This window comes from Cicer arietinum, chromosome 4 (genome assembly GCF_000331145.2).
Source record: "Cicer arietinum cultivar CDC Frontier isolate Library 1 chromosome 4, Cicar.CDCFrontier_v2.0, whole genome shotgun sequence".
NCBI classification, from domain to species: Eukaryota; Viridiplantae; Streptophyta; class Magnoliopsida; order Fabales; family Fabaceae; genus Cicer; species Cicer arietinum.
In genome coordinates this window covers 8197401-8224418 of record NC_021163.2, presented here as the reverse complement: position 1 = coordinate 8224418, position 27018 = coordinate 8197401, and the positions used below count along the sequence as shown (strand labels likewise).

General features: G+C 32.7%; 5 protein-coding genes across 6 annotated transcripts in view; 4 read left to right on the top strand and 1 right to left on the bottom strand.

Moving 5' to 3' along the window:
- LOC101509283 (general transcription and DNA repair factor IIH subunit TFB1-1-like) overlaps nucleotides 1–6928 on the top strand; it is a 12331-nt gene extending 5403 nt beyond the window's left edge. The window contains exons 9-20 of the mRNA XM_004496020.4: nucleotides 707–763; nucleotides 878–1033; nucleotides 1120–1185; nucleotides 2595–2718; nucleotides 3366–3422; nucleotides 3501–3610; nucleotides 3751–3942; nucleotides 4175–4288; nucleotides 4579–4656; nucleotides 5177–5224; nucleotides 5366–5434; nucleotides 6527–6928. Of these exons, the coding sequence (XP_004496077.1) occupies nucleotides 707–763; nucleotides 878–1033; nucleotides 1120–1185; nucleotides 2595–2718; nucleotides 3366–3422; nucleotides 3501–3610; nucleotides 3751–3942; nucleotides 4175–4288; nucleotides 4579–4656; nucleotides 5177–5224; nucleotides 5366–5434; nucleotides 6527–6610 (1155 nt within the window). The 3' untranslated portion in view covers nucleotides 6611–6928. The remainder of the gene's footprint in view (nucleotides 1–706; nucleotides 764–877; nucleotides 1034–1119; nucleotides 1186–2594; nucleotides 2719–3365; nucleotides 3423–3500; nucleotides 3611–3750; nucleotides 3943–4174; nucleotides 4289–4578; nucleotides 4657–5176; nucleotides 5225–5365; nucleotides 5435–6526) is intronic.
- A 2250-nt stretch (nucleotides 6929–9178) lies between these two features.
- LOC113783892 (probable glutathione S-transferase) lies at nucleotides 9179–10208 on the top strand. The gene is made up of 2 exons (XM_004496019.4): nucleotides 9179–9575; nucleotides 9733–10208. The coding sequence occupies exons 1-2, from the start codon at nucleotides 9267–9269 to the stop codon at nucleotides 10090–10092; spliced, it is 669 nt and encodes a 222-aa protein (XP_004496076.1). The 5' UTR covers nucleotides 9179–9266; the 3' UTR covers nucleotides 10093–10208.
- A 2897-nt stretch (nucleotides 10209–13105) lies between these two features.
- On the top strand, nucleotides 13106–14455 carry LOC101508652 (probable glutathione S-transferase). The gene is made up of 2 exons (XM_073367687.1): nucleotides 13106–13783; nucleotides 13998–14455. The coding sequence occupies exons 1-2, from the start codon at nucleotides 13343–13345 to the stop codon at nucleotides 14352–14354; spliced, it is 798 nt and encodes a 265-aa protein (XP_073223788.1). The 5' UTR covers nucleotides 13106–13342; the 3' UTR covers nucleotides 14355–14455.
- A 700-nt stretch (nucleotides 14456–15155) lies between these two features.
- On the bottom strand, nucleotides 15156–21404 carry LOC101493733 (uncharacterized). Of its 2 annotated transcripts, XM_012714577.3 has the most exons (7): nucleotides 21196–21404; nucleotides 20971–21072; nucleotides 20066–20200; nucleotides 19846–19935; nucleotides 18424–18573; nucleotides 16613–18207; nucleotides 15156–16227 (listed from the first exon to the last, which is right to left on the bottom strand). In XM_012714577.3, exons 1-7 carry the CDS (start codon nucleotides 21256–21258, stop codon nucleotides 15270–15272), a joined length of 3093 nt encoding a protein of 1030 aa, XP_012570031.2. In that variant the 5' UTR covers nucleotides 21259–21404; the 3' UTR covers nucleotides 15156–15269. The 2 variants fall into 2 exon arrangements, with proteins under 2 accessions (XP_012570031.2, XP_027189235.1); XM_027333434.2 differs by lacking the exons at nucleotides 20971–21072; nucleotides 21196–21404 and having other exon boundaries at nucleotides 19846–19973; nucleotides 20066–20201.
- Nucleotides 21405–22843: 1439 nt separating this feature from the next.
- LOC101508027 (uncharacterized) overlaps nucleotides 22844–27018 on the top strand; it is a 6676-nt gene continuing 2501 nt past the window's right edge. The window contains exons 1-5 of the mRNA XM_073368105.1: nucleotides 22844–23190; nucleotides 23402–26158; nucleotides 26245–26547; nucleotides 26634–26720; nucleotides 26864–27013. Of these exons, the coding sequence (XP_073224206.1) occupies nucleotides 23897–26158; nucleotides 26245–26547; nucleotides 26634–26720; nucleotides 26864–27013 (2802 nt within the window). The 5' untranslated portion in view covers nucleotides 22844–23190; nucleotides 23402–23896. The remainder of the gene's footprint in view (nucleotides 23191–23401; nucleotides 26159–26244; nucleotides 26548–26633; nucleotides 26721–26863; nucleotides 27014–27018) is intronic.

The following is a 27018-nucleotide window of genomic DNA, read 5'->3' as shown; positions in this document are numbered from 1 at the left end:
TTTTTTTTTTTTTTTTTTTTTTTTTTTTTTTTTTTTTTTTTTTTTTTTTTTTTTTTTTTTTTTTTTTTTTTTTAAATTGGCTTCTCTTTTGAATGCTAATGAGAATATTGTCTTTTTGGGTGGGCGTCATAGCTCCCTTTTTTGGCGTATCGGTTGGAATTGTTTTTTGGTTTCTATTGTGAATTTCCCCGTATTCTTCTGTCTATGCTTTGTATATCTTATGGATGATTTTATTAGAATACCTTGAGACTGCATTTCTTATAGGCTAAAGTTGTCTGCTAATTGAGGAAGTTACCGTATGATTTCTTTCTTAATTTCATCTCATTCCAAATTGGTAGGTTTGCTCTTGTATTAGTTCATGACCTAATTTCTTTGGTATGAATAGGTGTTGGTTCTGTATATTTTATATCACATCAAATTATTCTAGGTTTCTTTCTTTTCTCTTTTCCCCATCTAAACCCTGTATATTAAATAAATTTTTTATCCTCGTACACTTTCCCCCCTAAACATTAGCATTGATTTCTTTTCTACTTTAAAGAATTCGTATCGAGTAATTGGCCACCATCAGGGTCAACCTCTAACCCTGTAGAAATATTCTTGGTACAATTTAATTCTTTTGGAGCAATTTCTCGTTATCATTCATTTGTATTTCTTTCATTTTTTCCAATATTAATTTCCTTACTATCCATTATTACTGTCTTTCCAGATTTTTGCCCTCAAACCAGCAGTTCACCAGGCATTCCTCAATTTTGTTCCCAGTAAGGTAATATAGATGTTCTTAAATGTTTCTTATCAGATTTTATATTTATATATGTAAATAATCTATTACTTTGCAAACTGTATTTCTTATATATTTTCCATGGCCTTCAAATTCAAGATGAGTGAGGTAGATTTCTGGAACAAATACTTCAAAGCTGAATATATCCACAGTACCAAAAACACTATTGCGGCAGCTGCCGAGGCTGCTGAAGATGAGGATCTTGCTGTTTTTTTGAAAGATGACGAGATATTAGAAAATGAAGCTCGAAAGAAGGTCTTCCTCTTTTTTCTTTTATAATCTCATTGAAGATCTTGTGATTGCATTCTCAGTTCCATTTACTTTACTATCTGTTTTTGCAGGTTCGACGGGTGGATCCAACTTTGGACATGGAAGCAGACCAAGGAGATGATTACACTCATCTTCCTGTAGGGTGAATGAAACTATTCCTGTATCTCATATAGGAGGTTCCTTTACAGTGTTTTGTTTTTTTAGAAGTAAAAGTTTCAATTGCACTTTGTACAAATAGTGCTAGTAACTTTCGCCACACTCTGCTAACCATTTCAGTGAGAGGATAATTGGCAGTCAAATCTGGTAGCATGATATTATTTCAAGGATTTGAAAACATATTTCCCACATATTTTCCTTAAAGTTTCTAAGACTCACAGGAACATAGAAAAGATTGACATTTCACCATGGCTTACTTGTAGTCTCAAAGTGAAGTTGCTGTAGTTGTGAACTAAAGGAAAGTTATACTGCTTTAGTTTTGCAGCATAAGATGCTTAGGAAGTGTTTGTTTCAAGATATCTAAACACATTTCCAGAAATATAGGAAAATGGAACATGAACTCCTATGTATAAACACATTTCCAGAAATATAGGAAAATGGAACATGAACTCCTATGTATGTTACAGTGTTGTTGAATAGCTGCTATTAGCGGAGTTTGAGCAATACACTATTGTTCTACGATACCCTATTTAATAGAAAATGTTGTCAAATAGCGGCTATATTGACGCAATAGCACTGTTGCATAGTAGAATTTGAACAAACTGCTATTTTCTACGGTCCGCGGTCGACAACATTGGTATGTTATAAGGTTAAAAATTTGTTCCTGGGTAAAAAAGATTCTTAGGAAAAACTTACACATTCACATGGTTTTCACTTTTCATAACAGTGACATTTGTTGCTATAGTTTTGCGTAAGGGTATTTTGTTGTGTTACTTTGCGGCCATGACCATTCTCCTCCAATAGTCCAAATGCCCTTTGTTCATCAAGTTCCATCCCAAATGATCTGTTTGATGTTCCTCAAGTCATTCTCTCAGCCTCTGGTGAACACTCACAACTGTCAATCTTCCTATTTCTTTTGTCTGGTTAGATATCATAAAATTTCAACAGTAGTTCATGGCAAATTAATTCACATGACTTCTTTCACTTTCACTCGTAGTTTCAGGTTTTAGGACTTATTGGTTACGAATGACCTTTCTCTACTTCTTATGGCCTTACCCTTGCCTTGATCACTGCTTACGATATTCGGCTAATGGCTATCCTGTAGGGGGTTTCTTATTGAATAAGTGGAGCGATTAATGAGATTTGCTAAGTGGCTCTCTTATCTTTGCTGTAACCTCTGATAAATTTCTTGTTTTGTACTGCATATGATATGGATTATGAATGAGTTGTGTGCATGTGTCGTATTCATATTCTAGAAAATGCTGCTGATCATTCAGTTATTAACATGGTGTCAAATGTAGCACAATTGTCTATCTATATTGTTGGTTCAGAAGTGCTAGGTCCGCACTGAACTTCTGTATTTTAACTCTTTGCTCTATTTGGTGAGAAGGATCATGGGATCTTCCGGGATGGTAGCAAGGAAACAGCCGAAGCTCAAAATACTTTCTATCGGAGAACTTTGTTGCAAGATCTTAACAGACAAAGTGAAGTTGTTCTCGAAGGAAAAACTTTAGGTAATTTTTCTCTCTAATTTGATGATTTCTTTTGTTTCATAATTTCAACTCTACATGTAGAAAAAAAAATGGTCTTTTGATTGTAAATTATTAAAGATTTGACAGATTTACATTTCATGGTGATTAAATCCTTAATTTCTTATTAATTTGCATTACACCTGTAGTCATATTGAAGTTGGTTTTTGATAATGTTTTCTATGGAAATGAATAGTTCAAAAAAGAAATGAAGAGAAATTAATTGCTATATACGCCGACTCATTTATTGCACCAGTGCTCTATCTCTTCCATCAGTTCATAGAAATACGATAGAAGGACATTTTTTGGACACTTTTTCAGTTACATCCACTTCTCTACTTTTTGCATCCTTTTAAACTTGTTCCTCCAGGAGATCATTTACTGGTTGTACAGAATGATGGTTCTAACTATAAAACATTAGCTTTACTAAGTGTCTTAAATTCCTCTTGTTTCTTTCTGTTGAAACATTTTATTGGCATCAAGTGTTTGCCGTATATTTGAAATGCATGTTCAAAGCATCAAAATAGTCCCAAAATCAATTGAGAGCAGAATATGCATTCAAATCTGGGTTGGTTCAACATATTTATGTTAGAATTGTCTGGTCTGATGAGTCAGATTTCATATAATTGTAGATATGGATATGGAACATCCAAGAACAGTGGCAGAAGTGCTTGCTCGGAGAAAACAGGGTTAGTAAGATTAACATATTTCTTGTCCTTTCCTTTTCATTCATTTCGAGGAAGCTCTTATTTTACACCACTATACAGAATCTGATGGGGTTATAGAGGAGGAGAGACGAAACAGAATTTCTAAGATGACCCAGATTGAGGATCTTCAGGCACAAGATGATCATCGTTTTGCACCACTCTGTATCAAGGTCCTACTTTGTCTCAAGAACTAAATGAACTCTTATTTCTAGTGAATAGCTCTAGTTATATATTTTTTACATTATTCAATAATTTTCTTTTTGGATTAAATATTTGTTGTGTTATGAATCTTACGTTGTTTCTTGCTCAGGATCCTCGCGACTATTTTGATTCTCAACAAGTTAATGCACTAAAATCTTTGGATGATTCCCTTGCTGGAAAGGAGCAAATAAGATGCAATTTGGGTTCTGAGGAAGCCTATGGATCTTTGAGAGAGTCCATATCGAAGATCAAAGCTATCGGATTAATGGATCCTCTATTGAGTCCTGAGGTTGCTTTTAAGGTGATGACATTTGTATAGAGCATAGTTTTTTTATAAAAAAAGATCAATTTTTTAAATAACAAGTTTATACTTTATATAGTTAAATACTCAACGTTGTACTTTTTTAAACAATTAACAAGTTTATATAGTTAAATACTCAACGTTGTACTTGAAAAACATGTTTTTCTGTTTTGATTCTTTCTGTGTTAATGAAAAATCTGTGATGAAAATGGAAGTGCTTTATTTTTTCCAGGTCCTTAACGGATTGACCAAAAATATCTCAAGCACCAAATCACATCTCGGGAAAAGTTCTCAGGAGAGTGTCCTTGATATACTTCCCAATACAACTAAGGAGAAACTACTAGATGTGAGTCTACTGCTGTTGTTACTGTGATTTTTGAGAAGGAAAGGAATAAGAATGGACGGAAAGAAAAGATGAAGAGTGCTGGGGATAGTCTTATAAGCTTCTATATATATCATTTGCTTTTGACAAAAGCTTCTATATATATCTGTTGAGTTTGAAAGTGTCACACATGTTTCTTTTATTTTTAAGCAGCGGTTTAGCTTTTAGTAATCTAAATATAGTTTTTTGGTAGTTCTATATGCTTTTCTATGTATAAATTTGATATATTTTAATGCATGATTCTGTCTTTCCAGCATTGGGTTTGCAGTCAGGAATTGCTGAGGCACTTTTGGTCTTCCTATCCAGTAACAACACAAAACCTTGTTAATAAGGTGAATGTCGAACTTCTTTATGTCATTAAGATCTTTCAATGCTGATTGTGATGCATGACCTATCTAATATTGCATCACTAAAAAGGTCAAACCCTGAACTATTTAATCAAAGAGTCAAAAAGGCGTCGGTATCTTGTCTAGGAACCACCCAACTGAGCAGTTTAGCAGGTGCTTAAGATTAACATTTTAGAATCATATAGTAAGATAAGCAGAACTCATCAAATACCTTTTTGAGGTTCATTGATGCCTAAGTAGGTTAACAAACAATGAACGCCCTAGTAGGTTCAATATTTTTGCAAACCTTCCTTTATTTTCCTGTCCATGGAAGTTATCAATAGCACTGAGGTGAACAACCAGCTAGGTATTGGATGGGCAGAGGGGCGTTACTGCTATATGGCATTGGTGGCAATTTGCATTTTATTTGCAGTATATTGCACATATTTTGATAGTCATTCATTGAGAAACTTTCTGAATTGCACTTTATTATATCTGATTGTGTTCACTTGACAATGGATTGCAGACCAAAAGAATGAAAGATGCCATATCACAAATATATTCTAAACTTGAGGTATGTATTTAGCCGAAGCTTCTACTTGTATTCCTCAGTTGAATGATATTTTTGTTTTATTCTGTCATTACATGGATACTGTCATTAGTTTTATTAGTAGTAACTACTGAAGTGTTCGTATATTTATTTGCTTAATCTTAGGAAATAAAGGTATCTGCAAAGTCAGACCTGCGGCACCAGGTTTCCCTTGTTGTCCATCCAATGCAGCAGGTGAGCTCCACATATTTTCTTTTGACCGTGTTTCATTTCTTTGTATTTGATCATCCTAAATTGCAGCATGCCTTGCCTCCTAAAATAAATTACTGTGGAAGCTATTATTGTTTTGAACCTAAGAAATGAATAACTCAATAGGAGGTACCAGAGGGAACCATCATCACCTAATAGTATAAACGGTCTTGTGTGATAGGAAGAGTCGATGCTTTAACATTCACTGACCACTCATGCAGAATACCTTTTACATTTCTGTCTTGAGATCGTTTGTTAGATATTAACTGACACCACTAAAATATTTGTATTGCTTAGTTTTACTTTTTTATTACTTTGTGTAGGTATTTAGACTTTCAATTTCCAAATTGGCCTATATTCACTCAAATGACATAAACCATTTTCAAATTTCTTTGGATCAGTACTGTCCTTCAAAATGATTTTTATGCCTATCATTTCTGCATAATTTGTGAAAGTGTCTTCTGCATGCATTGCTTTTATCAGAAGTCATACATTATATAGAAACTGTTGAATTTTCTGTTTTGCAGCATGGCTAAGGTATATCTGCCTTTCGCACGATCACTTTATCACAACTTTAAAAACTAATTCTCAATAGTTTGGACTTCTATGTATGTTTTTTTTTTAGTTTCCTTTCATCCTTCTAACTTATGCTGCCTTTAATGCATTTTATTCTTAATAGACTGATAATCTAGTTTTGTATATAGCCTAAAGGACACAAAAGAGTACAAGAATTATGAAATTTCTCCTAGTATTTTCAAGTGTAGTTTGATCACCATATATATAATTTTGGCCGCAGTTCACTATTTCATCTTACCATTTTCATTGGCCTGAAAATTCATAATTCCTCAACTATGTGGGTTCGACTCCTTGTTTTGTGGGATTCATTCCTTCCAATAATATCCAATAATTGTGTGCTGAAAAGAGTGACTTAAATAATGTATTGCCTATTGATAATGTATAGCAATCCAATTTGATGGATGGCTATGCTTTTGTAGATCATCGTTTCTGATTTTGTGATATCTTTGATGTTTGTTGCATCTCGAGTGCTAAATGAAAAAGACCAATATTATGGTGCAGGCTCTGGATGCTGCCTTGTTACATTACGATGCTGACGTTAGGAAAAGAAATGCAAGAGGGACAAAGCCTAATGGTTATGTTTAGGAGAATGGTATATCTCCGCGCTGCGCACTTCCAGCATCACGCCATAACAATTTATGAATGTATATTCCATCAATTTTGCCGTGACCTCAAAACCGTATTTACTCAATAGTTAGCTTCGTAGAAAGTATTTCGTGTTTATTAGTCCCTAGGCAGTATAAATGAAGTATGGACAAAAATCTGAGAGCTCAAAAATTTCTGCCTCGGCTCCCCCTGCTTCCCTGTCTTATTATTACCTTATTACAGCTTGTCTTGAAGGGAAACATCAAAAGATAATTGAGTACTAATATGGTTTAATATGATTGTTTTGTGGATCTTCAAGATGCAAATGGTTTTACTATGTGCGTAGCACCTGTTTATAATTTTGTATATTTGCACCTGTTACATATATAATTTTGTTAAATTGTGGTGAAAGTATTTAATCAAATAACTATTCTAAAACAAAGAATTTATTTAAATTTTTTAAATAGTTTAATTGTGTTACATGGTATAAAAAGAAGTTTACATTGTCATTTGACAATTATAAAATGTTATTTCAATTAATTTAAATATTACACATAAGGATGATTTGTGATGTTTTTGGTAATAAAAATAAAATATTTTTCAATATCAATTAAATTTGTATTAATTTGTTTCCAATTGTTATAAAAGTATTGATTATTTTTCTTATTAATATTCTTATTTATTAATATTCTTATTTAAAACTAATCAAAAGGACTTGTTAATCCATTTCCATTGTGTCCACCCTGCAAGCACTTACGACAATGATTTCCTACTAAATCACCTTTACAGGTTATTGACAAAAAAAAAATATTTATAAGTAATTTAGGGTAGTTCAAGTATTTAATTTTTTTTCAAAATGCTAATAAATGATATTTTTTTGGAAGTTTAAATTTACCATCTTCTTGATTTTTATGGGTGAGACTGAAGCTGGTCCAAGAACCAGTGAGACTACAGTCTTAGACCTCAAATATTTTTAGACGTAAAATTTATATTTTTAATTTAATTAATATTATTAAAAATTTCTTAATATAAAATTCTTTGGTTTTATAGTATAAAGTGTACTCTCTAATTTTGATATTAATTAATTCAATAAAAAATTTATTAATCATGTGAATGTATTTAATATTATTTGTAAGTTTTTTAATATTGTGTATCCATAAAAGAATATTGTCTAATACTGTAACAATAATTAGACTTAAAAGACATCCAATTTTATTTTTGTATTTTTAAATGATTTTATTTTAATTTTTGTTTTAAGTTTCTAGATTTATTTGACTGTGTGCACTGAAACAATCATTCAATTGATATTAATTTGATAAAATAAAAAAAAAATAATGAATATTTATTAAAATTCAATTTATTTTAAATCAACATCAATCAAATTATTATCTATTAACAAAAAAAATATAACAGTCTCAATTATAAAAATAAAAAAAAACTGTTAAATTATATTTTTAAATTTTAAATAACTTTAAGATATTGATTTATAGGAGACCACTTGATTCAATAAAATCTTTTCCATAAAATAATATTGCAAAGTTTGATTGTTCCAAAAAAAAAAATAGCAAGTACTACTAAATAAACAGACCCTACTTGAGAGTTGAAACCTCCTATCAGGATTCAAATGGACGAACATAAAATAAAGTTTGTCAAAAAACATAAGGATTTTTAGTGTAGGCTTGAATCCTTTTCATCAAATTACTATAAAATCCAATATTTAATATCAGCTAGGCACTCCATTATTCGATACTACCCTTGAGTAGTGAGTAGAGGAAGTATTTATATGTTAGTGATGCAAGCACTTACGACACCACTGGTGGGGCAGATATATGTGGAAGAACATGCCCCAAACACGTACACTAACAATGAAGGAACCTTCGTATAAGGTTTTTATATACTTGTAGAGATAAATTAAACAAATAAAGGACATATCAATTATTTCTATTTTTTAATAGAAAATTAATAATATTAAGAAATTTTAACGAATGTATATCTAATGAGACACATTATCCAATTTTACAAAGCATTTACAAAAGTGAAGTAATGCGATTGATTTCAGTTTTTGTTGTCCTTATATCCTCTCAATCAAAACATTCTTTCGTAAATCCTCTCATTTCACTTTATTTTATTTTTTTATATTTTTTTTGGTTTAAATTAAAATTTTATATTAATATATATCATCGTAAAATTTTACACAAATTTAAATTTATTTAATATATTATTGAGATAGATCAAAATTAATATCTTATGTATTTGAACATTGTTAATTTTTATAAGTTTTAATAATATATCAAATAATTTTATATTTTTATAAAAAAAATTATATATGATATAAACTTTGAATACAAATAAAAAAATTGAAAAAATATAATAAAATAAAATAAAAATAGAGATAATTGGCCGAAATTGAGAGAATCAAAACAATATTCTATTTTCTAAAATTTAAATAATTTTCATTAAAAATATTATGTCACGTACTTTTGACTCAAATTATAACGTCACACATGATGCTTGTTAGGTCCTACTACTACTTTATTAGCAATTAGCAATACATGTTCTATTTGATTTTGAATTTGACTAATTGAACAAGCTAAATGACTCCATAGATCACCATATATAAAAAGGATAATGTTGGCTTAGGAAAACACAATCTAGGATGGCAGAGGTGAAACTACATGGATTTTGGTATAGTCCTTTTACTTTAAGGGTAGTATGGACCTTAAATTTAAAGGATATACCATATGAAAACATAGAGGAAGATCGCTTCAATAAGAGTCCACAACTTCTTCAATATAACCCAGTACACAAGAAGACTCCGGTGCTAGTTCATGATGGAAAACCCATATGTGAGTCAATGATCATTGTTGAATACATTGATGAGATATGGCCACAAAACTCATTGCTTCCAGCTGATCCTTATGATAGAGCTCAAGCCCGATTTTGGGTTAAATATATCGATGAAATGGTACAATTTTTTAAAATTTAATTATTATGTATGTGTGTGCGTGTTTACTTACTTTTCAAGTCATGTTCTGCTTATTGCTATAACTAATAGAGTTTACCATGTATCTTAAACATTACTTTCTATGTTCTAACAATCTCATCTTGATTCAAACTTATAGATTTCGACACTTTCAGCAATCATTCGTAGCAAAAGTAGTGAAGACCGAGAGAAGGCCAAAGAGAATCTATGGGAACGGCTAGGAGTTGTTGAGGATCAATGTTTGAAAGATGAAAATAAATTTTATGGAGGAGACAACATTAACATTGTAGACATAGCTCTCGGATCTTTTGTCAAATTTATTGAGGTTTTGGAAATTACATTTAAAGTGGAAATTTTGCAAACTGAGAGGTTCCCCCATTTGCATTTATGGTTTAATAATTTCAAGGATGTTCAAGTCATCAAAGAAAATACCCCTCACCAAGAGAAGTTCGTGGCTTTTTTGAAGCCTCTTTTTGAAAAAATCTTGGCATCTTCTTGAGTAATATATAAGCATTTGTATCTTCATGAGTCATGTGTATTTCTTTATGCTATAGTAGTTGCTTTATGTTTTTGTACTTCACTAATAAAAGTTTTAAATAATTTCATTTCTTTTAATATTAAGAGTATGTACCACACGGCTTATAAATTTATAGTTTAGTTGATTACTACCTTGTAGTTTTATTTTTCCATCAAAATAGATGTATTTAGTAACCTAGATTACTTCACAATTTTAAAAGTATAATATATATATATATATAATTTAGATATACCTTTTTTTGTTAATAGAAAAAATTTATTTACTAATCATTTTTCATTTAATATTATTAATATATACGTAACTCCTTTCATTTTGTAACTAATGATGTCAGACTCATTGTTTAATCTTTTAGTGTGTATTTTGTGTTTGATAACATTTGATCATGATAAAAAATGAATCATTTTCTCCAATTCTCTTTCTACATTCTCTCTACCTCTCTATCTCTCTCATTAATTATTCTTACTTTTAGTCTCTTTTCAATATTTTTTTAAGATAAATTAGGAGAGAGATAGAGAGGTTGAGAAAGTGGAAAAGAAGACTTGGTGGAGATAATTCAATCATGATTTGTTTTTTTCTTTTCTTTATTTAATCATTTTTATGAGTGAGACCACAAGTACTAGTTAGTAAAGGTGGGAATAGGTCAGGTCAGACCAGACTTTGAAAGGCCTAAGTCTGGCCTACGATTTATTTTTTAGGCCTAAGTTTGGCCTACGACCTATCATAGGCTTTTTTTTCGGCCTGGCCTGGCCTTTTTAAAAGTCTGGTCTGGCCTGACCTTTTTAAAAGTTTGGCCTGGCCTGGAAGTCTATTTAAAGTAATTTTTAAAAAATATGAAACAAACATCCTTTAAACCCTAAAAGGCCTAAGTCTGGCCCACGGCCTATCATAAGCTTTTTTTCGGTCTGGCCTGACATTTTTAAAAGTATGGCCAGGCTTGGAAGCCTATTTTAAAGCCTATTTAAAATAATTTTTAAAAAATATGAAACAAACATCCTTTAAACCCTAAAAAATAATTTTTTGTGTCAAATAATAGATTTTTTTTTGAAACAAACACATTCATTATTACCTCTTAAACAAATATGGAATATTGTTGAGTGATTGACTAATTGAACAACTACCAAATATGAAATGACTACCAAATATGGAATTCTACCGAATATGGAACAACTACTGAATATGGAATGTTTACCGAATAATTGCTTAATTGATAAAATTTAAAATAGGAAATAATATTATTAATATAATATTAATAAATAATAAAATATATATAGGTCGGCCTTTCAGGCCTAATAAGCTTTTTTATAAGCCGAGTCTGGCCTATTTAAATAAATAGGCTTTAAAAATGGCATGAGCCTAGCCTTTTTATTAAATAGGTCAGGCCAGGCCAGACAATAAGTAGGTCAGGCCAGGCCAGGCCATAGGCCCTGACGGACGGCCTAGCTTATTCTCATCCCTACTAGTTAGTGCTTATAATGTCACTTTATACTCATTGTTTAATCTTTTAGTGTGTATTTTTTATCATGTGATCATGATCGAAAATAGATATCTTCCCCAACTCTTCCTCTGCACTCTCTCTACCTCTCTTTCTTTCTCATCAATTATTTTTTTTCTTACTTTTTTTTTTCTATCTTCGATATTTTTTAAAAAATAAATTATGAGATACAAAGTTGGAGAGTCGGTCTTTGTGGAGAGGATCCAAGTCATGATATGCTCTTTTGTTTGTTTTGTTTAGTCATTTTTTACAAGCCATACCACAAGTACTAGTGAGTGCTCCCAATATCACTTATGTTCATTGTTTAATCTTCTAACGTGTGTTTTGTGTCTAGCAACATGTTGTGATCGTAAATAGATCATCTCCCCCAACTCTTCATCTACACTCTCTATCTCTCGTCAATTTTTCTTCTCTTTCTTACTTTTTTCTCTCTTTAATATTTTTTAAAATAAATTATTAGAAAGATAGAGAGGTGGAGAGGATCCAATTCATGATATGTTATTTTGTTTGTTTTACTTAGTCTTTTTTACAAGTAAGACCACAAACACTAGTGAGCGCTCCCAATGCCACTTTATGCTCATTGTTTAATCTTTTATTGTGAATTTTGCGTCTGACAACATGTAATCATGATCGAAAATAGATTATCTCTCCAACTCTTCCTTTGCACTCTTAATCTCTCTCATCAATTATTCTCTTTCTTAATCTCTCCCTTAAATATTCGTTTTTAAAAAATAAATTGTGAGAGAGATAGAGAGGTGAAGAGAATGAAGAGGGAGACTTGGTAGAGATTTATGTTTATTCTTTAATCTTTTAGTGTTTGTTAGTTGGTTAACTCTACTTGTAATTGGACTCAATACAGCTGAGTTGTGAGGTCCATTTTGCCTTTTAATGAATTATCATTTGACAAAAATAAAAGAGTAACAAGAGTGTTAATACGTACCTATAATTGTAGATCATTTCTTAGTGATGCAAGCACTTACGACACCGCTAGTGGGGCAGAAAAAGATAACATTTATTTGAATGAACATGCCCCCAAAAAAGGTAGACGAAGAATAGGCTTCTTATACGGTTATATATATTTGTGGAGAAGAAATTAACCAACAAAATAAAGAAAAAAATATTGTTAAATAATTTTCATTTCATTTAATATAATATAATGGCAAGTAGATAGTTTTAGAGTTGAATGGATGGACATGTAATTTTATATTAATATATAATGAGATATTTTTTTCAATGTAAAATTAATTGACATCACAACTAAGGGCAGATCTTCTTTGGAGTCTATAGGAGCCAGATACTTTCAAGTTATCTTCTTTTTAATAAGTAGGCATATTAAATCCACGTCATAAAAAGTATTTTTGTATATGTTGAGAATCATGGTTGGAGTCTAAAAAAGAAAAAAATAAATTAAGAAAAAAATAAAATTTAAAATAATTATATGAAAAATTGTTATACAATTACTAATATAATACACTTTTATATAATTCTTTAGATATTTGTTAAACAATTGACCCCTCCACACTATCCAAGATCCGTTGTTGCCGACAACGTCCTATTTTCTTAGTTTTAAATACTTTTCATACTAAAGTTAGTCACACATGATGCTAACAATTAGCAATACATATTCTTTTTGAATTTGACTAGTTGAACAAGCTAAATGACTCAATAGATCACCTTAGATAAAATGACTAGTGTTAGCTTAAGAAATCACAAGCTAGGATGGCAGAGGTGAAACTACATGGATTTTGGTATAGTCCTTTTACTTTAAGGGTAGTATGGACCCTAAATCTAAAGGGTATACCATATGAAAACATAGAGGAAGATCGCTTCAATAAGAGTCCCCAACTTCTTCAATATAACCCAGTACACAAGACGATTCCGGTACTAGTTCATGATGGAAAACCCATATGTGAGTCCATGATCATTATTGAATACATCGATGAAATATGGCCACAGAACTCATTGCTTCCTGCTGAACTTCTTCAATATAACCCAGTACACAAGAAGACTCCGGTGCTAGTTCATGATGGAAAACCCATATGTGAGTCAATGATCATTGTTGAATACATTGATGAGATATGGCCACAAAACTCATTGCTTCCAGCTGATCCTTATGATAGAGCTCAAGCCCGATTTTGGGTTAAATATATCGATGAAATGGTACAATTTTTCAAAATTCAATCATCATATATATATTACGTTTCTAGCTTCTTCCATCTTGATCATGACCAACTGCACTTGCACAATATATGTTCTGCTTATTGTATAGCTATAAAATTTAACCAATAGACTTTACCTTGTGTCCTAAACATTACTTTCTATGTTCCAACAATTTCATCTTGATTCAAACTAACACGAGGATCAATATTTTTAGATTTCGTCACTTTTAGCATTCAGTCATAGCAAAAGTGGTGAAGAACGAGAGAAGGCCAAAGAGAATATATGGGAACGACTTGGAGTCGTCGAGGAGAAGTGTTTGGGTGATGAGAATAAATTTTATGGAGGAGACAACATTAACATTGTAGACATCGCTCTCGGATCTTTTGTCAAACTTATTAAGGTTCTAGAAGATACGTTTGAAGTGGAGATCTTGCAAACTGAGAGATTCCCCCACTTGCATTTATGGTTTAATAATTTCAAGGATGTTCAAGTCATCAAAGAAAATACTCCTGGCGAAGAGAAGTTGGTGGCTTTATTAAAGCCTACTTTTGAAAAAATCTTTACATCTTGAGAAAAGTATGGCTTTTATGAATTGATATGTAAAACATTTGTATCTTCATGGGTCATATGTACTACACGGCTAATAAATTTATAAGTTAGTTAATTACTGCATCCTCCGTCCCACATTATAAGTCATTTTGACAATTTCACACAAGTTAAAAAATGTAATTAATGTTGTATGGGAAAGAGAAATTAAATATTACTTTGCAAAAGTAGTCTCCATTGATTGTATGGAAAACATAAATTAAAAGAAATTGAATATGATAAAATAGTAAATAGTATAATAGAAAAAGAAGTATTTATGGTTTATTGGTATTGGAAAATCAGTTATAATTTGGGACAAATATATTTTGTTAAAATAAACTTATAATTTGGGATAGAGGGAATACTTGTAATTTTATTTTTCCACCAAAACAGAGGTACTTAGCACCCTAGATGACTTCCCAAGTTTAAAAGTTTAATATATATACAATTTAGATATACCTTTTTTGTTATTAGAAAAAATTTATTTACAAATCATTTTCCGTTTAATATTATTAATATATATGTTACTCCATTCTGTAACTAATGATGTTTTAGCATTTTGATTTTGTTTCAAAACTACTGATGTTTTAAATTTTCAATGTCCAATTAATGTAATTTTTTAGTTAGAAATATGTAATTTATCACAAATACCAAGAGACTAAATAAGGATGTTAGAGTACTACTGTATGTTTATTATTTTTTATGTGTGTGCACTAAACCTAAACATCAAGAGTTAGGAAATGGAAGGAGCAGTTGCTAAATCACTAGAATATAAGATAGAAAGGGGTAACAGGGAACTAAACTTTTGCTGAACATCGAAAACTTCCGAATCATACAGTATAGTGTGTTGAGATATATCAGATTTCTTAACAATAACACATGCATCAACGGGTAATCAACCTCAGAAGTTGCTCTGAATAGGAGATAAACATACCTCACTGCTCCCAGCCAATTCCTCAAAGTGAGTAATTGCGTCTTCTAATCGAGAAAATTGAGTGGAATACTTGATATGCAGTTCATTGGTTTCAAATGGATTAAGCTGCCACTCTGAAAGACCGTCGCTAATAATCTTCAAACCGCATTTCAGCAATTCCACTCCTTTGCTAATTCCATCTGGAAGTTTCCTCTTTCTATTTGATTGGTTTTTGTCATCAACTTCCATGCTATTTGATTGGTTCTTGTCATCAACTTCCATGCTCTCACATCCCTCTCTCAGTTTGGCATTAACTGAAATGTTATGGATCATCTGTTTTAGTATAAGACCTTCTTTTCTTAGCAGCTCAAGCTGTTCAGGACTTGGTGCAACTGTCAGAAGAGCATTTTGCTTATTAAGAAATGCTTTAAGCTCAGCCATAAATCCCTCCTTACTTGTCTCCGTACCCGAAACTAAATCATATGAAAGTGCTGCATTCTGTGGAACAAATCTCCATAGCTGAGTGCAGTCTGTGCCAGCAGCAAAATGTCCAAATGCGGCTATTGCCAAGTGAGTGAGTGCCCAGTGCCGCTCTGTCAAGAGAAAGTGATATAATTCCCATGCAGCACGGCTTTTTTCATCACAATTGTCACTTTCTGAAAATTCCATGTGAACAAGTCCAGCGAGGAACTGAGCCAAATGTGGCTTGCATTTGTATAAATCGGCCGGAGGCTCAGTGATAAAGATACTTTCAATCTTCATTATTGCCTGTTCAACATCATTTGATATGTATAGATCTTTTAGATATGAAATGATCTCTAGAACTTCGCCGAAAAGCCGAAGAGAATGGTTCTTGATCCTTTTGTCTACAGTACTTTTATAGTTGGAACTAATTGAAACCAAAAACTTTAAGGTCCTTGCATCAATCTCAGGTAGTCGATTCTTGCTGCAGAAAATGGGAACACTATTCTTAAAGTTGGAACCAGTATGATAATTCTGGTTCAGTGAAAACATTAAAAGGAATCAGGTTAAAATGAATGAAAATCAAATCCATTGTTAAAATATTCAAATCAGATTAAAACATGTACGTGGGAGATCAAACTCAATTCTGGCTTTTCTTCCAAGATTTAGGAGTCTTTGATATAAAGAAGCAGAATAAATTTACTACGAAGTGGTCATAAGAATTTTGTGAGCATGTTGTAAGTAGACTACAGTTAACAATGACAGTGATCGACAGAAATGAATAGGAAATGAAGTTTATATATATATATATATATATGTATATATATATAGGCTTATAATAATCGATATAACAGAACCAAAATACTTACAATGCTTGCAAAGAAGATTGAAAAGAAGCAGAAAGAATAAAAACTGGAATGCCAAACAAACCAGAGGAGCAGGCCATCAATGATGCTTCGTTACAGTTGTCAATGAAGTCATAATAATCAGATATAATTCTTTGAATGGAAGTTTTTCTCAACTCATCTGACAGTAAATCAAGCGAAAACCCTTCAAGGAACAGAGCCAAACTCAAAATTAATGACGACTGTGATCTCCCATTACCAACAAGAGACATGTAGACCTCGTCAGCCACTGATTTTGCACAATAGGTTAGAAGCAAGTAAATTGATCTTGTCAATTTCCTGAAGGAAGAATGAGGAAGGAAAACTGAGTCGCAGGATGCCAGCAGCTTAAGTAATGAACATAGTCTGATAATGATATTATTTGCAATTGGTGTTTCAGCATGTTTCACTACAAAGCACCAGCACTCCATCACAATCTCCCAACAAAGGAAGTGAGGATGAAATAAGTTCTCTAGTAAGAAGGACTCGAACTCCCCCCAAGCTGTACTTGAAGAGATCACAATCATGAAGGTTTTGAATGCTTGCAAGAGGAGAGTAAACATAGGCTGACACACCAGTTCAGCTGTTTTACCACCGCCAGAGAATAAAGGAAGTTGCAAAACAAGCATATGAGAATATACATTTTCCTCAACTAAAATATCCAAAAACCAATTAAGCTTCTGAGTAATCGCTACTTTCACATCTTCATCGAGCTTGAGAGAGTATTTAAGGAAGCTAATAAACAATACAACTCGACCAAATATTAGTACTCTTGATCTGTTTATGCCTTCACAACTACTTGAAAATATTTCATTAACCAATGTAAAGTTACAATCAGCAAAGGTTGGACCATCAAAGCCAGAATGAGAATCTCCTTCATCAATGAATAGCCACTCCACTACCTCAAGCTTCTGTTCCAGTTTTAGTTTATCAGAATTTAGCAAAGACAACACCATATCCAAGGTAGTTTCCTCCAATAGCTCCGCAATTACTGCAGATGCATATTTTAGAAGAATTTCATTACTTACAAAAATCCAAAAAGAAGTGATCATGAGAACACACTGAGTAATCTCCCTGTACACTGTGTAGGTCTGATGAGGATACAGTGAGCATATTTTAACTGCATTAATCAGGTAGAATTTCACTGGCACAAATATCCTTTTAGCTTCAGTAACAGAGATGGTTTCGTTCAGTGATGATGACCAAACCTCAGCAGCACATTTCAAAGGCTCGGTTATTAGTGCAAGCAAAGATACCACTATATTTGCTATATTCATTTCTGTAAAATGTCCTCCGCCAATTTGAAGCAAAGAAACAACACCTTTCCAGGAGACACTAAGAATATTGACTGAACTGCCACCATCATTCGCTGCAAGAACACCGATCTGAGACAGCTTTTCTACGGTGTGTTTTGTTATGTTGATAGCATGGCAAACATTAATAGGTTTGTCAAGCCTCAACTGGTTTTCATCAGAAGCCTCCCAGTTTATTAATTCAGAACGCACCTTGCATAGTTTTACAACAACATCAATGACCATGTGTGCGACCTTCAATATCTCTGATCCAAATGATTGAATTTTCTGCTTAGGATAAGAAAAGAACCATACTTAGCAACACATACAAAATCTTGCAGCATAAATATGAAATGAATAGGAGAAATTTCATTGATGGCACATTGTTATTTGCTTAGGAGAGCTTTCATCGACGGCACATCGTTTTTTGCTCTTGCTGGAAATTTATTATCTAATACCAACTACCATAGAGTGTCATGCAACTAAAAATACTGAAATCATTACCTTGGCTTCTGATATAGAATCTTTAGTTAGATTTAACACTTCTACGGTGAAGGTTTCAACATCGTCCATTAATTCCTTGTTAACAACGTCGGTGAATTTCAACAAGGCTGAAAATGTTGATAAAGAAAATCTTTGGATTTCCAAAAGAAGCTGCACAACAAAATATAAATGATTGGGGTAAAAACTGATGCCACTGAGAAAATTATCAAATGAATGTATAGACAGAAAAGCAAGCAGATTCCTCAATGATCTTTGTAAAACACAATATGTGGCTTTTTATCAAGAGCAACCAAACTCTTAAAACGAGCACCATCATTAAACAAACCATTCCACATTAGAAAAGTTGGCAACACTTTGGCCATTCTATTCATATTTGTTGAAATTATAGAGCTTTGGTAAAGGAAGAAGGGAATAGAGAGAATAATGAGGAAACAAATTAAGAAATATAAAGGAATATGTGAACCAATCCTAAGAGTTAATTCAAGATATTCTAAATTACTTTAAGATAGAACCCAAATAGTATGAGACATTTTCCATATATGCTAACACTTCCAATCAAGCTAAAGTTTTAAGCTTGTTACAGGTAGATCCATAAAAAAGAGAATATATTATGGGCTCCAAAAAACATGGCTAGAAAGACAACTCAGGAATGTTAGAGAAGTAGGAGAGATGAATAGTGCTAGAAAGACCTCAAAAAAACAATTGGAATGATCTTAAACCCGGAGAGCTGGCTGGAACATTGCAATGTTGCACAGCATAACCAAGGAAAAAGATACACACAATCTGAAATGATCATCAACAACAACATTGAATGCTTTAAACTACAAAAAAATTTAGGATACCCAAAAACAAAAGTTGAAACTCAAGCTGACATACATTACAGCCATGGATAAATCATCGTGACATGACTCATAAGTCATAACTTTAAGTAGCATATAAGAAAACGCCATTGGTATAATCCAAAAGGGAGGCTACCTGAATACAACTAATTCATCACTTATATGAAATAACCGAGACATAATACCAATATTATATTTTCCTTTAACATATTACAGTATTGCATGATTAGAAGAAATAGAAAAAACAGTGAAACGTGATAAAAACATTACCTTCTATTTTCCTATATAGATAAAAGGAAACTTAACTTAATTTACATTTGGCCAGCAAAGGCATCTCTTAAATATATCTTTTTTCCCTGGTCTTGGGGAAACTTAGAATATATTCTAATCCATAAGAATCACTTACTTCAAGAATAGGAGCTAAGTTTATTTCAGATCATGAATCAAGAGGAAAATATAGAAAAATGATTCAGAGGAAATGTGGACATACGAATATATATGGCAAAGTACAAAGCTTTTGTTTGTGAATAAGAACCTTTCAAGGACTGTTGTCAATCAGTCAATCCATGAAAATAACTTCTACCTGGTAAAATACAGAGCTGTGTTCGTCTTCTTGAGATTCTTCTGTAGACAAAAGAGTCATCTTTAGATGCTTGCCACACCATATACTAGCCTAATCAACAAGATTATGTTATCAGAAATGACATCTTCCTGGAAAGATTAGGAGATAAAAAGTGTGTTGAAGTATATGTGTGGATAAACTATAAAGAGAAAGTAAAAACAACAAATGAGTAAGGAAGTACCTTGACTCCAAGAGTGAGAGTTTGAGGTAAACAACTAGGTAGGTTAAAATATATATATTTTGAAGCCGCTAGTAGAATACTTCTATTTAGCATGCATTGGGAAACATCCAAACATGTGAAATTTTCCCAATAGGTCAAGCTTGCAGTTAAGGAGAAAGCAACAATGCAGACAAGTAATAGATTATTCAAATGGCATACAAGAATGAAAATATACCATTGTTTAATAATTTGGCACTTCCGAATCAATAAATTTAAACAAGCATCAACCTAAGATTTATATATTGCTAGATTGATAAATTAAAGTTTTCATATACTGGATTTAGGAGAATTGTTCGAGAATTGATCAATATTAGCAAACATCAGTCAGTTCTGGTATTTTATGCTCCGATATACTTAGTTTATAAATTTAAGCTTTAATATACTGGATTTGGGAGATTTTCACTTCCTCGTAACCAAGTTCCAGCTTATTACGCATTTATCATACTCATACGCATTGATTATCCCTTAATCCTCATCAAAATATTCAATACCTAACATGACCGTGCTAGTTTTAAAAACTTACATTGTGAATAAACTAATCAGACTTGGTTCGGATAACTGTGTAGACTACTTTCAGTGTAATTCATTTTGAAGGAGTTATTTATAAACTTACAAAATATGTTTAGAATAATTCCATTGCAAGCTTACGTTTGAGTCTGAACATTTTGTTTCCAAACGTACATTTACAGTTTTTTAAGTGTAAACCGAACATACACTGAGCTCTGCATTTAGGTATGTTTGTCTAGACGTACTAACAATAAATACTTTGAAATGCAAAATTATAACAACAAAAAATGATACAAAAAACTAGTTTGAAATTCAAATAACAAAACAAGCATTGAAGAGTATATGAAATGAAAGGATACTACGAGGCAATTCATGACGGAAGCATAATCAGAGTCAGATACATCCTCGATCAAATTTAAATTTCCAAGATCAGTAAACAATTGAACACGGTCCTCAACAACCTGCAACGAATATGAAAGATAAAATTGAGTGAAATTTTTCGCGCCAAACCCTAAAATGTGTGGATAGAATGAGAGAGTAGTTGACGAGATAGTAAAGAGAAACGAAAATGGGAAGTGACTAGCCTCGGAGGATTTAATGGCGGCGAGTATCCTCTGGATATCGGTCCTGGAGCTTCCTTCCGCCATTTTCCACTGTCTATCTCTGTACTCTTTTTTTTTTTTTTTTTCTATTGATATTTCGAGTTCGATGTGTTGAATGGCTTTGTTGTTTCCTTTTCTGGTTTGGCTCTGTGCTTTTTCCCGCTTTTTTTTTTTCAACGCAAAACTGTGGGTGGCAGACTGGCAGTGGCCCGGGTCGACTCGAATTAATCCAATGTCAACAAATTTAAGTATAACAAATTACACTCGGCTTTTAAAAATTGATTTAATTCAATACAATGTTAATGTAAATAGTTTTTATATTTTAATTAATTATAATTATTAAATTATTAGTAATATTTATTTTTATTATAATTATTTATAAAATTATTTGTATAATTGATTATAATTTATTGATTGTGTAAAAAATAAAATAGATTAATATTGCATATAAATTAAACTATTTAAAAATATTAAATTGATAAAATATTTGTTATTTCTATCAAATTATCAAAACATTATTTTATTTCTCCTCTTCATTTCATTTCTTTTCGATTTCTTTTTTTTTTTATTGTTGAATTTAAGAATTATGTCATTTATTTTGGGTTCATCTCAGTTTTTTCTTCTTCTTACGTTTGGATTTTTTCTATGTAGATGAGATATATATAAATTCAATTTGTGTATATGCATGTGAAATTAGTTTATGTATGTGTTGAAAACTTAATTAATTGTACACGAACTTTTATTTATGTGCAAATACGTGAATTTGTTATATAAATATATACGTCAAAATAGTTCGTGGATGTACTAAAAATTGAATAAAATATACATGAATTGATTTCACATACGCATAAATTAATTGAGTTAATTGAATTTATGTATATATGTGTGGATTGAATAGTATAAAATTTAAAAACTTTCATTTTATAAACAATGTGTGGAATTAAGATACACGTAAAAGTATATATATTTTATTTTATGTGATATGAGTTGAATACCATGTGCAAACCTAGGAAAAATATCAAGAAATAGTGAAAAGATTATTTATGTAGACAATGGAAGCTTAACAGAAGACATGTAAATTTCTTCACAATTTGATAATAGGATGAGAAATGATGGGAAAAAATAGAATAAAAGAATTTTGAAAAATAAAAAGAAATGATCACCTCATATTTTGTTGTCACCTGTTTTAAATACATGTCATTAATCAATCTCTTCTCCTTTTAAAATCTTTTCATCTCTATAATGTAAACATTAAAATCTCCACATTATTTTATTTTTATATTAGTTTCAATGTGTAAGGAGTAGATACCACTATATAATTTTCTACAATTAGACTTATGTCGCATTTGAATAAATAATTTATTTATTTTTGACAAAAAAAAACAATTAAATAAATATTTATATAAAACAAAATTACTAAAGAGCCCAATTTACTAAAAAGAGAAGAGCCCACCCAACAAAACAAACGTCATGACTATTTGACACTGGGAATGGATTGTCTCCAGTGACATGAGCATCCAATTTGTTTTCAGCCCTTGATTTTAAGCCATTTGTGATTAGAAAAAAGAAAAAGTTGGATTTTAAAGGCGAGGATTTATCTACTAAAGAAACATGAGAAAAAAAAACTGGAGGGAATCCATTCCCACACCGGATGTTATAACTGTCATTCTTTCATGTTTTGGCGTGTTATCATTCCGCGCCATTTTAAGCAAATATTATTCTCCGACATATCCGTTCGAACCTCCGATCCTCATGGAACGTTTTCCTCTCTCTCTCTCTCTCTCTCAACGATCGCTTCTCAAACAAACCCTCTCTCTTTCTCTTTCTCTTTCTCTCTTCCCAACAAAAACAAAAACTTCAACCCCAATTTTTCTCTTTTGGGTTCTTTCAACCCTACCCCAAAACCTTGCATTCCCAACACAACAATCTTCCCACCTCAATTTCACCTTCCCCTTCAGTTTATGGACACACAACCAGGTACCCTTTTACAAATTACTCCATTTTATTGTTAGTTTAACCCCAAAGGTTTCCCCTATTTTTTTATAAAAAAAACCCAAAGTTCATGCTTTCTTCCTAATTTTATTTTATTGCACCTTTATTTCTTCCAATTTAATAATTTTCAAAGAAATTGGGTTCCATTTGATTCCACATTATCTCACATTCATTAATTATTTGTATATTATTGCAGAGTTTAAATTCTCAAGCTCCTTTATGGAACTAGGGTACAGGTTCATTTCCAGGACAGTGCACATAAAAATTAGCATGTGATCATGGTGATATTAATGGCAGCGGCGTGCATTCGTGTTCCGATTGTGATTGTTAATGGACTGATTATGTAGAATTCCTTGGTTCTCCATTTTTTAATGAAGGGTAAACATAATTATTAAAGTTTCTCCGCTTATTCTAATTTTGTTTTCAGAGGGATTTGGTAATTGTGTCACCTTCAGAATATTGCAATTGAGACTGCCACATATGCGAAATTATTATCAAATGGTACAGTGTTGGTTTGACAATTATATTTGTGTGGAAAAGTGATAGGATAAAGGCTTTATCTATACGACAAATGCGTAAATTGCAATAGGAGAAAACGGAATTACGGGTTAAATGTGGATAGACATTGAGAATTTTTTAACAGTCTATTGCAAAAGGTGGTTTGGTTGAGCTAAGTGTATAATCTTCCACCATGAATAATGAGGATCCTGGAATTTCAGGAAATCCATACAAAGGTACAGTGAATGTTGGGTTTAGTGACAGAACCCCTTCTGATAAAGATGATGAAGACAATATATGTCTACAGACTGGTGAAGAATTTTCTGCTGAGTTCTTACGCGATCGGGTTGCTTTAAGGAGATTTCCTGTTATAACCGAGGCAGAGCAGCGCATGCCAAACAGATTGGACTTCAATATTAATAATAATAACAACAATTATCAGCTGTTCTACGAGGATCAAAAACATACCCTTGGGCTAGGGAGAATGGATTCTGATAGTAATTTGGATTTGTCAGAGATTGCTTTAGCTAGAGGCTATGTTGCTGAAGTTGACAACAGGGCTTATCATAATAATTTGAGCAGATACCAGTTTGAACACGGTGGTATGAGACAAGCATCGAGTGCATTTTCCAGACAATTATCAAGTAAGTTTTCCGACGGATGTGATCAACTTGCCTCAGGACTAAATTCGCCTTCCATTTATGCAGCTGAGTCTCCTCGTTCATGCCATCCTTATGGGTCGGTGTTCTCAGAAGGCTCCTTCTACAAGAAGATAAAGTTTCTATGTAGTTTTGGAGGTCGAATACTACCAAGGCCAAATGATGGGAAGCTCAGATATGTAGGTGGAGAGACACGAATTATATCAATCAGGAAGAACATCACACACGAGGAACTTACGAGGAAGACTTCTGATATTTGCAATCAAACCCACATTATCAAATACCAGCTTCCGGGAGAGGATCTCGATGCTCTTATTTCTGTTTGTTCTGACGAGGATCTTCATCATATGATTGAGGAGTATGAAGAGCTTGAAAGAGCTGGAGGCTCTCAAAGACTTAGGATTTTTCTCCTACCTTCAAATGAATCCGAGAGTCCAAGTTCTAATGAATCAAGAGTCAATCAGCCAAGTGACGCTGATTACCATTATGTTGTTGCTGTTAATGGTATGCTGGATCCAAGTCCACGAAAGAATCCTAGCGCACCAAGCTTGGTCAGCCATACAAGCCAGTTTGCAAATAACTCCGATTACAACAATCCACATTTCCACAGGGAATCATCGACATCTCTATTTGCTTCAGAGATAAAGGATTTCAGCCCAACATCTTCAAATTTGGCTGGCATAATGTCAAAACCAGGTCCATTTCTAACAGCACTGAATGTACCAGGCAGGTCATATAATCAAACGCCTCCATCTCCCATTTGTGTACATCCTAAAGATCCAAAAATTTCTAATGTGCAGTTATTTACGGATCATCAACCATATAATGTTGTTAATGAAAGCATGATCCCCTTTGTCATGGAAAAAAATCCACGCGACAACTCTTTGTATGTTGACAGTACCAGTTATGTTGATCCCATCGCATATTATAACAATCCTCCCCAAGGGCCTTCATGTGTGAACTACCATCCTAGTAATCAATATACATTGGAGTCCGAACAAATCAGGAAGTCTAATGCTGATTTCCATTTTCATAGACGAAACAATAGTAAAGAATTTGTCTCTCCTGCAATTTGTAATCAAACTGATATGATATTCGAGAGACCTTTAGTTAACAATGAAGGTTCATATCATTTTAACAAGATTCTCTCTCATCCTCATGATTCATCAAGTATATTCTCAGTGGCTGATGATAGGGATGTATCTCAGTACAGAATGTTACATGCACTTTCCGACTCAACACTTCTGGAGAATAGTGAGAACTACAGAGGTCACTTGCAATTTCCGCTTAATGTTGAGAGAGACAAATTGTCGTCACTAGAAACTTCAAGTTCTTTGGAAGAATGTTCAATACAGACAGGAGAGGTAAGTGACGGGAAAGACCGCACGGCTTTGCATCAAAACTTGTCCGCGTTTGGAATGACCGATAATTTCCAGAGATTGTCAGATATCCGTAAAGAGAACTTACAATGTGCAGATCAAAGCACTGATTGGTTTGATGAAAAAGTTGGAGCTATGCCACAACATTTACAGTACATCTACTACCAGCACGGTGCTTGCTCATCTTCGCCAGATTTACAAAACAGTGAATACAATGTATCTGCCGCACCATTTGTCTCTTCACAGTCCACCAGAAGCATGACAGAGCAACCGCACGGTATACCATTTGACACAATTGCTTCCGAGTTTTCTGTGAGAAGCCAAAATTCATCAATGGATCACCAATATGCAGTGTCGGAGACAAAAGACAGACAACCACCTCCCTCTGGCTCTCTTGAGTCTGTACTACCTATCTCTGTAAGTATATAACCTTTAATTTATCAAATCAATTATGTGCTTGCATGTGTGAATCATAGTATTTTTTATTTTGTTTTGTAACTCAGTATCCAGATATGGTTTCTTCTACACTAAGAGAGGTTGTTGTCCCTGTTGATGATCCTCCATACTACCAGAATCAAGAGGAAGAAAACGCAGTCACCGGCGAACAATCTTATGAATACATTGATGAATTTTGCATCAACAAGCCAGAATCAGCAGCAGTTTTCAATGAGCCAATTGATTGTATTACTTCAGGTATCCAGTCATGTTTACGAGTTGTATCAAATACAGACGAAGAGGATGGAGTTGAATCTGCATCTCCTGAAAAAGAAGGGGCAGTGTGTGTTAATCCTGAATATGAAAGTAAGGTGAGAATCTAAAGATGAAACTGCCGTGTGTGGTTCTTCATAACTGATTTATATAACTGACTTGAGGTTCTTGTCTACAATGATAGCTTGCAAAAGCTGATAATGGAAACTTCTATAACCCTATTGGTGATTCGGAAACTTCTGAAACAGAGCATGAACTTTATGGTTTACAGGTACTAAAGCTCTACATTTTGGTATATTCATGCATATTGGCATTTCCTTCCTTTAAGTTGTTTTAGTAGGAAGATTAAAATAGGCAGATCAAAACCAACAAGTATCCATGTTTAATCCAAATGCTTCATGTGTAAAAATACAGATTATTGAGAATGGTGATCTCGAAGAACTACAAGAGTTAGGATCTGGAACCTTCGGAACTGTTTTTCATGGCAAATGGAGGGGAACAGATGTTGCAATTAAGAGAATAAAGAGTAGTTGTTTCGCTGGTAGACTGTCAGAGCAAGAGCGGGTGGG

Coding starts and splice junctions, on each gene's coding strand:
- LOC101493733 (XM_012714577.3), bottom strand. CDS start 21,258: ATGGCGGAAGGAAGCTCCAGGACCGATATCCAGAGGATACTCGCCGCC. Junction 20,201..20,970: donor CCGTCATGAATTGCCTCGTA/GTATCCTTTCAT, acceptor ACTGCAAGCTTG/ACCTATTGGGAAAATTTCAC. Junction 16,228..16,612: donor CAATCTTCTTTGCAAGCATT/GTAAGTATTTTG, acceptor CATTTTCTGCAG/CAAGAATCGACTACCTGAGA.
- LOC101508652 (XM_073367687.1), top strand. CDS start 13,343: ATGGCAGAGGTGAAACTACATGGATTTTGGTATAGTCCTTTTACTTTA. Junction 13,784..13,997: donor TTAAATATATCGATGAAATG/GTACAATTTTTC, acceptor CAATATTTTTAG/ATTTCGTCACTTTTAGCATT.
- LOC113783892 (XM_004496019.4), top strand. CDS start 9,267: ATGGCAGAGGTGAAACTACATGGATTTTGGTATAGTCCTTTTACTTTA. Junction 9,576..9,732: donor TTAAATATATCGATGAAATG/GTACAATTTTTT, acceptor TCAAACTTATAG/ATTTCGACACTTTCAGCAAT.